At 32.3% G+C, this 18,433-nt stretch overlaps 1 protein-coding gene across 1 annotated transcript in view; it reads right to left on the bottom strand.

Annotated features, from left to right (window-relative positions):
- Positions 1–18,433, bottom strand: part of GRIA4 (glutamate ionotropic receptor AMPA type subunit 4) — a 660,370-nt gene that overhangs the window by 55,835 nt on the left and 586,102 nt on the right. Inside the window, exons 9-11 of the mRNA XM_052652329.1 lie at positions 15,346–15,456; positions 7,461–7,667; positions 1,437–1,807 (exon numbers count right to left, since the gene is read on the bottom strand). Coding sequence (XP_052508289.1) covers positions 1,437–1,807; positions 7,461–7,667; positions 15,346–15,456 — 689 coding nt within the window. The remainder of the gene's footprint in view (positions 1–1,436; positions 1,808–7,460; positions 7,668–15,345; positions 15,457–18,433) is intronic.

The following is an 18,433-nucleotide window of genomic DNA, read 5'->3' on the forward strand; positions in this document are numbered from 1 at the left end:
AATATTTTCCATGGCATTTCTAGCTCAAAATGCTCCCTTCTTAATGTTACTATATAAGTGGCACCTATTGGTTTTAACTTAGCATTTACTTAATCCTGATTTTTAAAGCCATAAAATTATTACTTGATTTGTTTTGATGTCTTTTCATTAATTGAAGATTATTTATTCAAATACCTATGCTGGAATTTATGCACATTTATAGTGTTCCAGTAGTCATGTATGGATGTGAGAGTTGGACTGTGAAGAAAGCTGAGTGCCGAATAATTGATGCTTTGGAACTGTGCTGTTGGAGAAGACTCTTGAGTATCCCTTGGACTGCAAAGAGATCCAACCAGTCCATTCTAAAGGAGATCAGTCCTGGGTGTTCTTTGGAAGGACTGATGCTAAACCTGAAACTGCAGCACTTTGGCCACCTCATGTGAAGAGTTGACTCATTGGAAAAGACTCTGATGCTGGGAGGGATTGGGGGCAGGAGGAGAAGGGACTGACAGAGGATGAGATGGCTAGATGGCATCGCCGACTTGATGGACGTGAGTTTGAGTGAACTCGGGAGTTGGTGATGGACAGGGAGGCCTGGTGTGCTGCAATTCATGTGGTCACAAAGAGTTGGACACGACTGAGTGACTGAACTGAACTGAACTGGGTCATAAGGAATACAAAGTGCATTGTTGCTAGAATGTCTCTTTTTAAGAAAGATTTCTTAAAATGATACACATATATGTGATGCTAATATGTCACTGTTTAAGTTTAATTCTTAGCTTCTCTTGCCTTCACCTACTTTTCTCAGAGAAATTTGATATTTTTCTTGTAGCAGTAGGTTGGCTGTATTTTTGGCAAACTTAACTAAACTATGTCTTAACTGACAAGAGCTATGACTCCACAGATAAAATATATATAGTATTTACATTTCTGACTCTGTATACTGCTTAGCTTATGATTGTTCAGAAAAATGTATATCTGGAACCTACTATATTGACTTAGGTTTTAGGTAATTTCATGGCAGAAATTTCCATTAAGTTACACAGGACTTAAGTTGAATTCAAAATTAATTCTGAAATATGAACAACAATGACAAAAACATTTGATTTTGTAAAGGAAATAACATGAAAATAAATTTATTTTCTTAAGAATTTAGGTTTGGTTTCCACCTGTCAAGTCACCATAAGAAATATTAATACTAAATGATTTTTGAGAATTCAGATGGGTTCCATATGTTCCTTTTCCAGTGGGAAATTAACCTTTATGAAGCATCCATACTTTGTGCTAATCTGGAAAAATTGGTTATGAGTGTATTTAGATTAATTTGGGCAGTAAAAAGTCTTTCTCTGTTTTAGGTAATGCTCTGCCTCTAGAATAAGAACATATAGAGAGAAGTTATGCACAATATTTAGAATTACTAGGGAGTTGGTGAAGAACTTAAGGGCTTTGAAACTAACCTGGGTGAAATGTCACATCCTTGCTGCATAAAAGCACCCAGGGAAAACCAGAGGCTGTTAAAGATGCCAAACTCGTTGGGAGGCTGGTCGCTGGGTCCTTCCTTCCCATCTTCCGGCTCTTCTGTGTGCCACTCGTATGGACTAAACCTGCTAACCAGGAACAAGACCACGCTGACACCGATGTAGGCAAAGACTATGCACATCCAAATTTCATAGGCCAGAGGATCCAAGAAGGAAAACACTCCTGGTTTAGATTTCTGAGGCTTTTTGATCATAATAGATATGCCCAAACTCATGAAGGGCTTAGAGAAGTCAATGACCTCCTCTCGGACCAAAGTGATTGTCAGAGGGGCAATAGCAATCTCTGCTTTCTATAAAAGAAAAGACACATGAAAAAAATGTGGGTTAATAGATTCCATGAACCATTTAGTACCGATTGATTCACTCAGATTTTAACCTGTTAGTATTTATTCTAAATTTTTTGGGAATACCTACAATAAATAAGGCCAGTGACAAAGATGAACAGTAGATTTTTTTTATAAGATATTATGTCACTTTAATTGCAAATATATTTTTATTTGTGCTAGTAATTAGATAAGAGGGAGAGAAAAAGAGAAAGAGTAGGCATAGCAAAAATAGCTTAAACTCAAATAACTGCATTAGTCTTTAAGGGTCTGACAGTGCAGAGGAGGACACGTGAAAGTTTTCCCATATGGCTGAATTTATGAATTTCTTAGCTAGAATTGCTGATATTTTGCAGTCTTTTCTATTTGGAATGTTGTCACTAATTCATTACTTGGCCATTCCTTAAAATTTGAATTGCAAATTTCAAATAGCCTTTTCTTATTTCTTTCCAGTTATGAGAAAACCTAGCATGAAGCTTGTGTTTGTAAAATAGAAGAAACCTGTCATTTGACAACATTTTTCAACCCAGAATATAAACAAAAATCTGGAAATTGGCATTTATTTCTTCCTATTCACATACTTTGATTTCTACTTTCAATTTCTAAAAAAAAATTTGGAAATGGTACATTCAATTCTTATAAATTTTATTAATAAGATACCAGCTTCCATTTTTATGTTGTGATTTTGAGAAACTTTTCAGAATCAGTTTCCATATCTCCAAAATTAAGACATTTTTTTCTTGTTTGCCTCATTACATTATTGTGATTATTAAACAAATCTTAATGAAACAATAAAACATTTACTGAACAATTACTGAGAGATTTTATGTCTATGCGGATTTAACTGTTTTGAATGGCTTCTCACTTAACCATTGTGAACAGATAAAAAATGTTATGCTTATCATTGTTTTACAGATGGTTGAGACTGAGACTCAAATTAGTTTTACACATCATAGAAGCTCTGCAATTTGAGATTGTATTTCTGTTAAATCATGTCATCACTAAAACGAAATGAAATGAAATATGGTGAAAAAACTGTAAATTGTTACAGGATCTACAAATGAGAAAAGTTTTTTTGGTTATTTATTTTAGAAGGAAAATATTTGGTATTAAAATGGAATCTGAAACACAAACATATATGTTCTTACATAGTAGCTACCACTTTTATATTAACTCTATATATCTTTAGGCCCCTGGATTGATATGATGGCCAGCAGCTTGGTACAAAGGCAACTGGAGGGTTAGAATGGGAAATGTACTTTTGTTGTCATGCTTTCCACTGAGTGTCTGAAAAGTAAGTGCATATGCTTTCAAGTGGGAATAAATTTAGTTCATATCAAAAATGGCTATATATCATACACAAGTCAGAATCATTTTTGAGAGGTTATTACTTCCCCAAAGTTATTATTATTTGTTTAATTTTCATTACACAGTGATATATGAAGTAGATATAGAATATAAAAACAGAAACAGAAAATTAAGAAAAGTTGTCTTCATTTTCTTCATTACTCTTATTCTTTAAATATGCCCTATCAGAAATTATTTTATGAATATTATTTCTTATTTTAAAATTGGATAATATAGAACATGATATTTTATAATTCCTTTTCTCAAGAGAATATGATGAGGTATTTCAACATTATTTCAACATATATAGTAAAAATAAGTCTAAATGATTGCAAATATTTTATCATGTTAAAGTATCAAAATTTACTCATTCAATTTATTTTGGGGGGATTTCTGTATTGTTCCCAGGTTTATACAATTTATAACAATGGTGATATAAACAACTCTGAAGACAAATCCTCACATATATCTTTGTTATTTAATGCTCATTACATATTTTGCCCAATTTTTCTCCCTAAAGATCATGCAAATTTGTATTGTTATAAGCACTGTGTGAAAGCACCTTCAGCTTTGAACCCTGGATATTCCCTGTGTATTTCTAGGGGATTTTTTTCATTTATTCCCATTTATCTTCACCAATTTGCTAATCTCATTGTACTTTCTTGAATTTTTAAAATTTTTGTAAAACAGACAATTTTACTCCTTTTATATATTACTTGTCATAATCTTCCCCACTTCCATAGGGGCTATTCTTTTTTTGCTCACTAATTTATTTGTTTAAAATATTTTAAAATATTATTTTCAATATATATATTTTAAATATTCTTCTAGTCATCGTTTTAATTACATTACTTGGTTTGTGATACTTTATTTTAGTATACATGTTTAAAAATTTTTTTGTAGCCATATAAAATTATATTTTTGTATTTTCAGCCTTTGATTTCATGCTTAGAAAAATCCTTCTCATAGTGTTTGATCAACCTCAATATATACTTTATTCTAGTACCTATAATCCCTCTATAATTTATCTAGCATATTACATGATAATATATTTCAAAATTGTCCTGCTTTACCAGTAGGGATAAATGGATAATGCTTCCTTTCTCTGATGTGAAATATCACCTTTCAAATACTACACTGTTCTGTGTAGTATCTTCTGAAATTTTTTACTCATACAAGTGACCATTGATGAGAGTAAACACTCTAAAGGTAGAGAAGCATGAACAGAAATAAAGGAGTCTCCAGCACGTAGAACTAGGTGCAATGGAAAGCAAACATTAGATAACAGTGGTGACGGCAACGCTCAGTAAGGACACACTTGAAATTCTGAAAGAGGCCGGGGAACAGAAGATACATCTGAGTTTTCTCTGCTAACTTTGGAGATGCTGCATTTGTCTTGTTCCATTAGCTCTCAGTGATTCCCAAAATTGTGAAAAATGTCTCTTGTAAAACCTTGATAATATTTGGATTCTCAGTGACTTCTGGAGTGAGGCTGATGAACAAGCATTTTAACACATACCACAAGTAATTCTAGTGTTGGCAGGACATGGAATTTGCTCTGAGAAAAATGTCTTTTGTTAAAATATACATACAGAAGTACAGAAAGGCACAGAAAAGGCCCTGGAGCAGTATACCACAGAAGATCCTATGAGGAATTTGTTGCAATGTGAAGTAGTGACAGGAAGAAAGAACCTGAAAGTGTAAGGGAGGTTTCGAGCCTTGGGGTAACTACTTGGTGGTGTGCTGAGATAACATCTAAGTGTCTGGCAGATAATCTATTCCTAACAATTACAGTAACAAGGTTTGCAAAGGATAAAGTTAAAAAAAATAAATAAACGCACTCAAAGTTTATCATCTTGCTGGCTTTGTTGAGCAGAAGAATATACACAGTTTTACTTAGGGCTTGTAAACTGAGAATTCATGTGTGCATTAGCAGTAAGAAAGGAAAAAAAAAAAAGTAGTTGAGAGGCAAGTAAAGGCTTTGCAGACACCAGAATGGAAAATATCAAATCTGTGGAAAGTATATGAGACATGAACAAAGATTCTTTTTGGGAAAAAATTGGACAATTCAAGTGGCAAAGATCAGATTATTTAAATCCTTGCAAACTGGCTGAGGAATCAATAAAGAGTAATAACCATTATGTTATCTTCTCTCTCTGAGAACAGCCTGGCTTTGTGACTTTCTGTGCCATGTGACACATGTACTAGCGATACAGTTTTGTTGTTTTTAATTATACTACTCCCTTCATATCACTTGTTTTCACTATTTAAACAATATTCTCCCAATAAAACATAATCAAGTACACTTGCAAAGGAGTGAGCCTGGGTTACCAACTTGCTAAGGACTCCAGAGGAGAGAGATGTAACAATTGTAGAAAATAACTGATTAGTAATCTGGTCCGAAATTAACTGACAATACAAGAATGCGTTTTTTGGGATGAAATACTCAATAGTGTTTTCTGAAGGTAAATGAATTATTGTAGTTCTAGGCACTAGGTTAGTGTTCACATTTAAAATCTTAAAGTTTAATACATTTCCAACAAATACATGCTTTAAGAACTCTTTTTCTTTGATAATTAAATCGCAATATCAAACTGTTGATGAGCCCAGTAGTAAAATACTTTTTGATTTTTTAAGACTGAAAATTTTCTTTTCCTCATTTAGGGCATCTAATTAGTCAGCAGTTCTTTCAAATGAATATAAAGCTAACGAATTGCTTTTTAATGACAAATAATTTCCTCTTACTGTTACACCTGTTCTGTGCAGAGAATGTTCATTTTTTCATGGTCTGAAAGCAGGGTGTAGAAATGCAAAAGTATTGAACTGCAGTTCTGGCTCAAAAGTGAGCCCCTCTAGATACTTCAGTTATGTTCTAACTGGAGTGGGTTGCCTTGCCCTTCTCCAGGGGATCTTCCTGGCCCATGGATCAAACCCAAGCTCCCCGCATTGTGGGCAGATTCTTTATCACTTGAGCTACCTTGGAAGCCCAATGTTCTAACTTGTTCTACCTTTATTCTTTCCTGGAGAAGGATTACTGTTGTGTAATTCTTAATTTTTAAAGGGAATCTTGGAGAATTAATCAGACAGAATGTGTTTTGAACATGAAATTTGTGAAATGTAAATTGGCTTATAGGAAATTTCAGAATACATTTCAAGTGTATATGACTTTTATTGGTTACTTGATGAATAGAACTCACTGTAGGCTCTAGGTTTGATTTTGGGACTTTGGAAACATACCGTCACTGGCAGTTGATAAATACTGGCTTGATTTTAACACTGCAATGTTAGCTGAAGAGACCCAATCTTGTTCTACTTCAGGCAGGAATGGCTACACTGAATTTGCCCTTGATTTTGAATATGTATGACTTCCCTGGTGGCTCAGATGGTAAAATGTCTGCCTACAATGGGAGAGACCCAGGTTCAATCCCTGGGTTGGGAAGATCCTCTGGAGAAGGAAATGGCAACCTACTCCAGTAGTTTTGCCTGGAAAATCCCATGGATGGATAAGTGTGGTAGGCTACAGTTCATGGGGTCACAAAGATTTAGACATGACTAAGTGACTTCACTTTCACTTTGAATATGTACACTAAAAATCTGGTGAACTCAAAGGGAAGGGCATGACATGGTTTCATGTGAGGCCCACTATGGAATAAATTATCACTTTTGTGTTTACTATGTTGGAAAAAATGATGTCATTGCATGTAAGTTTAAATTTATTGTGTTCAGCAGAGTTGTAAGAATTTCACATTATTGATGAGTCTTTAATATATGCTAGCTAGTTTGCTGATTGCTTCACTAATAATTTAAAAGATATTTACTTGTAAATACAACCAATAGAAATATAAATAATTAGCTTAAAAAAGGCTCAACTTTATGCTGTTAAAGGAAATCTGCTCCTACAATTATCAAGTAACAGATAAGTAATGGACTGTTTTGTAGCTCTCAAAACATGTCCCTGGTATAGCAGCATCAAGCTTAAGAGAACAATCATCATAGATATTGAAGTTAGTGGTTTTTTTTTTTTTTTAAATAGAATATTATATTCTGGGTTTTTATCTTTTTGAAGTTATCAAGTATTAGTTTCCCTAATTGTTAGGAAATTACACTACTAATGAAATAGAGAAATATTTGACATTATATATGCTTCTTTGAATGTAATTGCAAATTAAAAACAACAACAACAACAATAAACATTTAACAATTGATATGTGCCCAAGTGAAAAAAACTTTCAGGTTTATGTAAGTAAATTTTCTAATAGATTGATTTGCTTACCCCATAAACAAGTTCTCCTACCATCCCATTCCAGATTTTTGTGTCTGCATCCCTTGCTCCATATTTTCCATCTGGGACAATGGCAATTTTATACTTGATACCAATATGTTTTGCAATTTCAGATGCCAAATCTACACAGTATCCTTCATACTTGTCATTTCCTTCAAACATTTCATGATTTTTCTTGTACATAACATATGGGGATTCCTATAATGAGAGAAGTAGAACTGTAAAGGAGAAATTATGAAACATTAAAAATTCCATGCAACTTTCACTTTCACAACTTAACTAATGGTTTTGTGTGGCAAGGAATTGATAATAAAACGGATGAATATATAACTATGCTTAGAAGTATATTAAGTTGCTTTATAGATTTTGTTTTTATACTAAAAATAAAATTTTTAAAATAAAATAAATTTCTTTTGAGTGATTATTACATACTTAGCACTGTGACTGTGATAGGAAAAATATATGTTAATAATTGACTAGAGAAGCATAAATTATCATCTATGTCAATGGGATTACCACTTTCAAAGTATCTCATGACCTGAAGACTACTTAGGAATCAACTTTGTGCAATAAAAGACTTATTCAAAGTCATAGGTCTCTGTATTCTGCATCTTGTTTACATTCAACTGTGACTTCCTTCAGGAAAAGAGCCATATTATTTTTCTTTGCTCTCTGGGATTTAGCAAGATGCCTTGGTCAGAGCAGGTATTTAGCAAGTGCAAAGAAGAAACAAATTAGCAGTCCTTAACATTTTACATACTAATTTGTATTAAATTGGTTTTCCTAAAATTGTCCTGTATTTTGGCTTTAATTAAGGTTGTGATCCAAGAATTTTTATTCTATTATAAAAATATGTTCCCAATGGAAGCTAATAATTTTTCCTAATTGTGAAAATCATAACTATTCAAGTAATATTTACAGTAATATTCTCATTTAGTTTTTGAAGCAATAAGATGAAATAAGATGAAGAATTATTGTGAAATGAAAAGATTATTGCTAATTCATAATAACTGAACAGTTTTTGGTACATACACACACACACGCACACATCCCTAAACCAAACCATTTAAAGTCTGTGAAACTAAATAGACATTAGCAGAAAAGCACTTGAATTTATAAATAAAACCTAATGCCACCAACTAAAAGATAGGCTCAGTGAACATGCAGTACATACAGAACTCCAGGTCACATTTCAGATTTCTTAATCATTTGCAGACAAGGAATGACCACTTTTGACTACAATGTTATTGAAGTCATGATATATATTTTATAAAATAGCACTGTGATATTCATTTAGTAATTTTAATATGTATCTTTTCTTTTCTCCCAGCAAATCTGTAGTTTGGAAAATTGAACTTGTTCTTAAAACTCATTAGAAGATGATTTACTTTGCATTACATGACAGTCTACACTAATTCTGATTTTGTTTTAAAATACTTTGTAACTATAGAAACTATTTCAAAAAGCAATAGAAGTGTAAATTATATAATATGTGATTTTCTCATAGAAATGCCCTAAATAACTCTATTGTGGGCAATTGTTTAGGATTTGATCTTGTATTATTTTCTTAAATCCTGCCTTAGGTAGACATGGTCAAAAGAACCAGAAGTCTCTCACTTCTTCCTTGAATTTGATGGATATTCTAACACTGGACTTGGTTAAGAAATTTCTCCACCTACAAAATAAAGGCAGCTAATTATCTCTTTAGATAGAAGAAAATTATTTGTTAGCTTAAAGAAAACATTCTCCAGATATAAATCATTTTGCAAAATATGAATGTGGTTATAAAAATTGTAAGTTGTTGCAAGATTGTTAATTTCTAAGATATGTTATGGAATATTACTTAAAATGAACCAATACTTTCATTTTGTCTCTTTTCTTCTTGCGATAGTTAGTTAAAATATGGAAGAATATGTATAAACAAACACAAATTGCATATTTTCACAATCCTTAACATTCTAATTGAAATGATTGTTAATGTTACAAATGAGAGGTTTTCAAAACGAGTACCGCTAAAGTTCACACTTGCTACTAAGGCTGATAAATTCTAAAGAGTCTGAAATACTTGAACACATGAATTTTAGCCCTCAAATGTGTATTAGCTTGTGTACAGAAGTCTCTTTAGCTAGTATTATCATCTAGCTTGCAAAATCCCCTCTACATTATATAGTGAATAATTTGTTTCATTAAAAGCTACATTTTCAATGTTTAGTCAAATATTTGATAAATACCTGCTGTGTGCCAGGCAGCTTGCTGGGAACTAGGGGTATAAAAATAAATTATATATGCTCCTCATTCTCTTACGATTATGATTAAATTCTTTGTAATAAAGGTACAGCAGTGAGAATGGTGGGAGACCACCATACATAATAAAATATATAGTAAAAAATAATACAAGCCCTCAGTTATTTAGTGCTTGCTCTGTGTCAAGTATAAAGTTATTTAACTGTTATTTAATGGTATCTTTTTATTTATTTTTCACACTGCCATTTTGAGACAGGCATTTCCCATTTTGCAGATGGAAAATTTAAGCTTAAAGAATTTCAACAAACTGTTCAATTTCACAGAACTAGCAGGAGTGGAAATTGAACCCATAATGTGAAATGACTGGACATTGTTGAAGCTACTGTAGCATCTGTCAAAATATATGCAACTATTTGAGATTTCATGTGATTTAACAAGAGAGAAGACAAGATTAAACATATGAATTTCTGTATTTTTAGTGAATGAAAGTTTTGAAAAAACAATGAATTAATACCTTTCCGCATTTCCTCATAGTGTCTGGTACTCAATAAATATAAAGATTTCCTGGTCTATCAATGCTTTCTAAATAAGAATATCATGGCAAGGTGTTTACATTAGAACTTCTGGTTCAGAGGTTCAAAAGGAAAGTAAATATCAGTGAGGTCCAGATCATCTCTTTTGAAACAGGCTTGTTTCAAAATACACTAAATACAAATTTATTTAGTGTTTTTGATATTTTTCACTTTCTTTTTTGGATAGCAGCACCCATCAGATTTTTGTTTTCCTAACAAACAAAACTGAAAATATTTATTAGAAGTTTGTTGCTGTTCTGTCACTGTCATGTCTGACTCTTAGGGGCATGAATAATTGTTGAGATTCAAATATTGGTGCATGCAAATTAAGAGAAATAAGATAATCACACTCAGGAAGATGGAAGAACGAAAGGAGAGAACAGCTAGGCATTTCTTGAACAAGATCTCTCATAACTGCTCAGCTCTTTCCAGTTTCTTTGAATCTGTCTCATTTCTCTTTTCTTTCATGTTAAATCCAAATTAGCAGAAAATCCTCAACATGCTCTCAATCTTTTCTTTTGTCCCATCTCAAACCTGATAATTTATGTATAAGTAGCCCTTCAAACACTGCATACTTGAGGAGACTCAATACAAAGTTATGCTGAAGAAAATACCAAGTCTTTTCAGAATAGTAAAAAATGAGTTATAGTCAATCATTAAAGGGTGTGCGTGGACCATCTTGGATAAGCAACCTTCTGGAGCCCCACGTTCTCAATTGTGGATTAAAATGGAAGACTATAACCGACCATCTTTTTTATCAATTGCTGTGTTCTGTGGGACAACAATTCCTTAAAAAAGTTATTTGAAATGCATTACTTCTTAGTGATTATGAGTTTATTAGTACAATTTCCATATGCATAGGGTTCTACATCTGCTCTGCTATTTCAGGAAAGAAATTAATCTCTGTTTAAAGCTATGGCATTAGGGTTTGCTTATGAAAATGCCTATATAAACGAATTAAGATGATTTTCAATAAATAAAGTATCATTTTCCTACTGAGAAAACTTTTGTTTGGAATATTTGTCTTGCTATTTTGCAAAAATAAAACTGTCAAAGTATAAGATTTTCTAAACATCACAAATATAATCATTGAAACCACTAGTTGAAACAGGTAAAATAATAAAATCAGTAATATCAAAAGTTATTTGCTATGTGGATATTTGCTTTTATCCAAAGAATCTTAATGTAGATAATTTATCCTATGGGTAAAATTCTTAAAAGTGAATATCAAAATGCTATTATTCAATTGATAAGAAATCAGTAAATTTAATAGTGGTGTAATCTTAAGTTTATTGGAAATAACATTTAAAAGCATTGAGTTATAAACTCATTGGAAGCAGATGCATGTATTGGGAAGATTAATATTTTGTATAAGAAAGAAAATTAAAAAAATCTGTATACTGTATTGATGTTTTTCTTTTTGGCTTACTTCACTCTCCAGTTTCATCCATCTCATTAGAACTGATTCAGATGTATTCTTTTTAATGACTCAGTAATACTCCATTGTGTATATATACCACAGCCCACCAAAAGCTCAGCAAGTCATTTTGTGGTTATCAATAAACTCATTCTAAACTTTTTAAAACAATCTGTATAGATATTTATATCTATGTATAAATATGCACTTGTATATTGTATATACATATATATCTATGTGCAGTGCATTTACAAAATTCCACATAATTATCAAACAACTCATACAAAGAATAAAAAATATTCCTGGAAGGACTGTTATAAGTAAAATTGTTTTAAGGCTTATAAAGTAATTATGATACTGCAGTGAATAAATTTGGATTTTGTGGAAAATTTTCCAAAAGGATTGTTGAGTTCATGAGATGATAAGGAATGCTTAAGTTTCATTTACTTTCAGTGAAAGATTTGGGGAAAAAATGAGATTGACTGAAATTTAATTGCATCTCTCCTTTTCCAGAGAGCTCAGCAAAAGGAAGTAGTGAAATTACAGAGGAAACCACCACCCCAGTGTCTACTGCAAACCACTTTTCCCTCAATTGCTACATTTACTAAACCACATGGCACAGATTTGGCTTCCTTAGGCTGTTTATTTTAAATGCAAAATGTTAAATTAACATGGTCACAGTCTCATAAATTTTACAAACGTTATAAAAGTTTTAGTCACTAAGATTTAAGAGAAAAAATGTTGAGCATCTGAATCCAAAACTTTAGATCTTTCAATTTTGTAGTCATGATTCTCATGCGATGATATTGTAAACTTACTTTTATTTAGATTTTTTTAAGTTATATTCAGTATGACTATATTCAGGAAGAATAAATTAATCATTAAAACGAAGACATAAAACAAATAGATTTCAGCAATGCAAAAGCTAAAGACACATTTTATTGAAAAATGGTATCTACTATACTTATGTTTCTTGTCTACTTTCTCTCATTAGAATTAAAATTCAACTGAAAGTGCAGGATTTTGGTTTGTTTTCTTGTCTAACATATCTCAGGCTTATAACTGTGCCTAGCAAATAGCAGACGCTTAATAAATATTTTTGAATGAATAAATAAATTTCTCAATCAACTTTATTCAACAATACCATATACTATTACAGTGTACCAACATGTAAATAACAACAAACACAAAGGAAAGACAAATGGTAGAACAGCAAAGTCATAACAATTTTGATCAAAATGAATGAGTTCCAGTGTCACAACAGCCTTCTTTTTATGTCTAGATATCTGTCTTGCACATAGTTTAACATCTAACCAATTCCATTCCTGTTGAAAGTTTTCAACTTAATCTGAGGGATTATAATACACCAGTGTCAATATCTCATTCATCTACAAAAAAGCACATTTCTTTCAAGATGAAAGAGATGATGGAGATATCATAGGTCCTGGGATAATATCAACAAAAGCAAATACAAGGAACACTTTCGGCGAAAGGATGTTAGCATATTTGTTTTTGATTTATTGAAGTTGCAAAGATCATAGGTATTATTTATATAAAGATTACATTTTTATACAAAAAGATACTAGTACTGCACTATTTTCATTGCAAAAATATTGGTGACATCACTGTCAAAAAGAAAAGATAATTGTACAGAATAGTCTTTATATATATAGGAAACAATTGGATTTTTCAATCATTTTTACTCATTTTTTGACAGCATGCTTTCTGAAAAATAACCATGCTTGCAAAACTAATTCAATATTGTGGCCTGACGAATTGTACTTCCACCCCCTTTAATAACAGAATCTACATTATACCTATAATGAACACTAAAACACCTTATTTCATGTAGAACAGGCAAAATTTCAAAAAAAAAGAAAAATTAAAGAAAGCAACTATGTGTATCCAGAAAAGAAGGATGCAAATTCATAGATATTTACATTTAGAAAATCTACTCTTGGAATTAGAAGTGATAGAATTCCATCATTTATGTACAATGACCTCATTTCAAGATATGGGAATTGATATATCAGAATTAAGTATTAGTTTTCAACATTTAGTTTCTTGAAAAAGATGAGGATTAATTCTTCTTTGTTCTAGTATCTCAGGAAAGTCACAGAACTTAAAAATAAATGTTTTTTTCTGGTAGTCCAGAGTTGATCATCCAAGAAGAATGAACAATTAGCTTAAATTTACTACACAGAAGAACAAGACTTGAGCTTTAGTTAGGAATAGTCGAACAACGTGGAGCTCATTTCTTTCTTGATCAATTTCTTAAAATAGGATTCTTCATCAGAGGCTGAAAAGAGGAGGACTGTACTGAAGTATGACTTTCCATTACTGTGTCTTTTTTAGGAACATATATATGTATATGTACATATACATATACACACACATATATATATATATATATATATATATATATATATATATATATATATATATATATTTAAGTCCCATGCATTACACAATTAAGTTAGAAGATATATATTTTTCATTCATACACAAAAACTCCTGTTGGTTGGTTTGAATTCTAAAATTATAAACTTCCAATTAAGGCTTGACAAATTAACATTAAGTTGCTAGCTGGTAGCGCAACACTGATAAAATTAATTGCAACATGTGAAAGCTTTTCTCTGGCATTTTCATGCTTTGACCTCAACGTCAAAATGTTGGAAATAACTTGACATTACTAAAAACATAAAGTTAAAATTACATGAGCTAAAAATTAAATTACAGAAAATAGTTTATCTTCATTTAGAGTAAGGGCTTTATAAAAGTTAAAAATGTGTCCTGCTAAATGAGACAGTGAGCTGAGGATATGTAACTTAAAATTAGATAGAAACAGTTACCGATTGTTGATCTCCTTTGACTAGCATTGACTCTAAAGAGTATGTTTGAATTTAGAAGAGAAAAATATGAGATACACTATTTAAAAGATAATTTCATGAAAATCTCTTTCAAAAAGCAGGCTTAAGATTTAGAGTATTTTTCATTTTATAGTGTGACCAAATGAAAATCATATTTTTATTAATTTAGGAGAATTTCAAAAAATTTTAATACATTTTCCCCCCCACAGGTCAATGAGAAAAATAATCGGTACAAAAACTCCTTTGTGAAGTAAATATAAAACAAAATTTATTTTTAAAGCATACAGTTGTGTAAAACATGCTCATTAAAATCTTAACATTCATATCTCTATTATAAAGACAATGCAAATCATTATTAAATTAATAAAGTACCTGAAAATTATAATGTTCAACACTATTAGCTATTATTACATTGATGTTTTAAAAACAGTAACAATATACGATGTTTACTACTGGGTATTTCATGTGATTAGTTGTTGATCTTGTTCATGTTCATTCTTTTGTCCTTTGAAATCTTAGCATTTGATTCATTTCCAATGAAAGAGTTTCAGTTTTTAACATCTGAGTATTTTTCCAAGAACAATAATGTAACAAAAGATAATATAAATAAAAGTACTGAAATGAGTTCAGGACAAACTTATTCAAAGCCTCAATAGACTTTTGTTGATCAGAACACCAATGCCACCATCACTAAGATGCAACCTTCACATAGCTGGGAATTAAAAATGCCTGTGGGCAAAATGAAACATCATAAAACACAGACCAAAACTTACCATAATAGTGGTTACAACAACTGTTCTGTTTTCAATAGCTGCTGTGTCATTGCCAAGAGTAGGTACATCTTGAATTAAGACTAATTTGTCCATATCATTCCAGTACCCAACCTGTCAAGAGAGAAAAATCTTGAAAACACATTTTAGAAGAGTTTTCTCTAGTTCTTATCGGAACAATGAGAATTATTAACAAGAAAACAAAACAAATTTATGAAGCACACAAAACAAATTTATGAAGCACACACAAAAAAATGTGTTTGGAAGTTTTCTTAATTGATGATGAGCCAGTTTTTATAATGTTAGTGATACTACCTACTTACACATTTGCCAACTTTATAATTTATTAATACACTCATGGACTAGCTAAGACATTGAGAATGAATGGGTTCAAAAAAGAATATAGATACAGATGGAATACCATTTTGTTCTGATGCTCTTGTAGTGATATTGGTTGGAAAATTCTATACTTAATTTACATGATTTTTATCAATAATGTTACAGATTTTACAGTAAAGAGAATAGATTTACATGGGGCACATGTACAGGATGTTTTTTAAAAAATTGATTTGTGTATTTTAAAGCAATATAGAAATAGTTTTTGGTTTCATATAACCTAGCCTCTAGATAAGAATTATACCATTTCTAAAATGCTAAATATATAAAATGTTAATGATTACTTAATATTTTCACTTTTGAAAATTTAAATTAGTATTTTTAAAATTTCAAATCCTTATATTACTCATTTAGACTTGAAGCCAACTCTTTTCCATAAAATATGTTAAGTAATTAATTAAGCACTATACAAAGTAGCAAACTAAAATGGGATTCTACTGGAAATTTAAGATTCTTTTCAGAATGCAGACTACTTTACTGCTTGCTCTCTGACAGACACTGTAATCAATGCTTAAATAAATGCATCTTAAAGTTTATACACACAGCAAATACAAAGGTAGGTGCAATTACAAGTCCATATACTTTACTCTTATGGTACTTATACTTTACTGTTATGCTACATACACCCAAATGAGTGTTCATTTAATGCTTGCCAAACTTCTTTCAAGGTAAGTGAAACCCAAGTAAGACGGTAGGCACTGAGAGAGGGGATCAGAGGCCAGACAGACTGAAACCACAATCACAGACAACTAGCCAATCTGATCACATGGACCTCAGCCTTGTTTAACTCAGAAAACTAAGCCATGCCATATGGGGCCACTCAAACTGGACAGGTCACGGTGGAGAGGTCTGACAGAATGTGGTTCACTGGAGAAGGGCATGGCAAACCACTTCAGTATTCTTGCCTTGAGAACCCCATGAACAGTATGAAAAGGCAAAAAGATAGAACACTGAAATATGAACTCCCCAGGTAGGTAGGTGCCCAATATGTTACTGGAGATAAGTGGAGAAATAACTCCAGAAAGAATGAAGGGATGGAGCCAAAGCAAAAACAACACCCAGTCATGAATGGGACTGGTGATAGAAGCAAGGTTTGATGCTGTAAGAGCAATATTGCATAGGAACCTGGAATGTTAGGTGCATGAATCAAGGCAAATTGGTAGTGGTCAAACAGGAGATGACAAGAGTGAACATCAACATTCTAGGAATCAGAGAACTAAGATGGACTGGAATGGGTGAATTTAACTCAGATGACCATTATATCTACTACTGTGGGCAGGAATCCCTTAGAAGAAATGGAGTAGCCATCATTGTCAACAAAAGAGTTCAAAATGTAGTATGTGGATGCAATCTCAAAAACGACAGAATGATCTCTGTTCATTTCCAATGCAAACCATTCAATATCATGGTAATCCAAGTCCAGTAACACTGAAGAAGCTGAAGTTGAACAGTTCTATGAAGACCTACAAGACTTTTAGAACTAACACCCAAAAAAGATTTCCTTCTCATTATAGGGGACTGGAATGCAAAAGTAGGAAGTTAAGAAACACCTGGAATAACAGGCAAATTTGGCCTTGAAGTATGAAATGAAGAGGGCAAAGGCTAATATAATTCTATCAAGAGAACTCACTAGTCATAGCAAATACCATCTTCCAACAACACAAGAGAAGAGTCTACATGTGGACATCACCAGATGGTCAACACCAAAATCAGATTGATTATATTGTTTGCAGATAAAGAAGGAGAAGCTTTATACAGTCAGCAAAAACAAGGCTGGGAGGTGACTGTGGCTCGGATCATGAACTCCTTATTGCCAAATTCAGACTGAAATTGAAGAAAGTGGAGAAAACCACTAGACCATTCAAGTATGACCTAAATCAAATCCCTTATGACTATAGAGTAGAAGTGAGAAATAGATTTAAGGGACTAGATCTGATAGACAGAGTGCCTGAGGAACTATGGACGGAGGTTCATGACATTGTACAGGAGACAGGAATCAAGACCTTCTGCAAGGAAAATAAATGCAAAAAAGCAAAATGGCTGTATGAGGAGGCCTTACAAATAACTGTGAAAACAAGAGAAGAAAAATGGAAAGAAGAAAAGGAAAGATATACTCATTTGAATGCAGAGTTCCAAAAAATAGCAAGGAGAGATAAGAAAGCCTTCCTCAGTGATCAATGCAAAGAAATAGAGGAAAACAATAGAATGGGAAAGACTAGAGATCTCTTCAACAAAATTAGAGATACTAAGGGAACATTTCATGCAAAGATGGGCTCAATAAAGGACAGAAATGGTAAGGACCTAACAGAAGCAGAAGACATTAAGAAGAGGTGGCAAGAATACACAGAAGAACAGTACAAAAAAGATCTTCTCGACCCAGATAAGGACGATGGTGTGATAATTCACCTAGAGCCAAATATCCTTGAATGTGAACTCAAGTGGACCTTAGGAAGCATCACTATGAACAAAGCTAGTGGAAGTGATGGAATTCCAGTTGAGCTGTTTCAAATCACAAAAGATGATGCTCTGAAAGTGCTGCACTCAATATGCCAGCAAATTTGGAAAACTCAGCAGTGGCCACAGGACTGGAAAATGTCTGTTTTCATTCCAATCTCAAAGAAAGGTGATGCCAAACAATGCTCAAACTACCGCACAATTGCACTCATTTCACACGCTAGTAAAGTAATGCTTAAAA

This window comes from Budorcas taxicolor, chromosome 15 (assembly GCF_023091745.1).
Source record: "Budorcas taxicolor isolate Tak-1 chromosome 15, Takin1.1, whole genome shotgun sequence".
NCBI classification, from domain to species: domain Eukaryota; kingdom Metazoa; phylum Chordata; class Mammalia; order Artiodactyla; family Bovidae; genus Budorcas; species Budorcas taxicolor.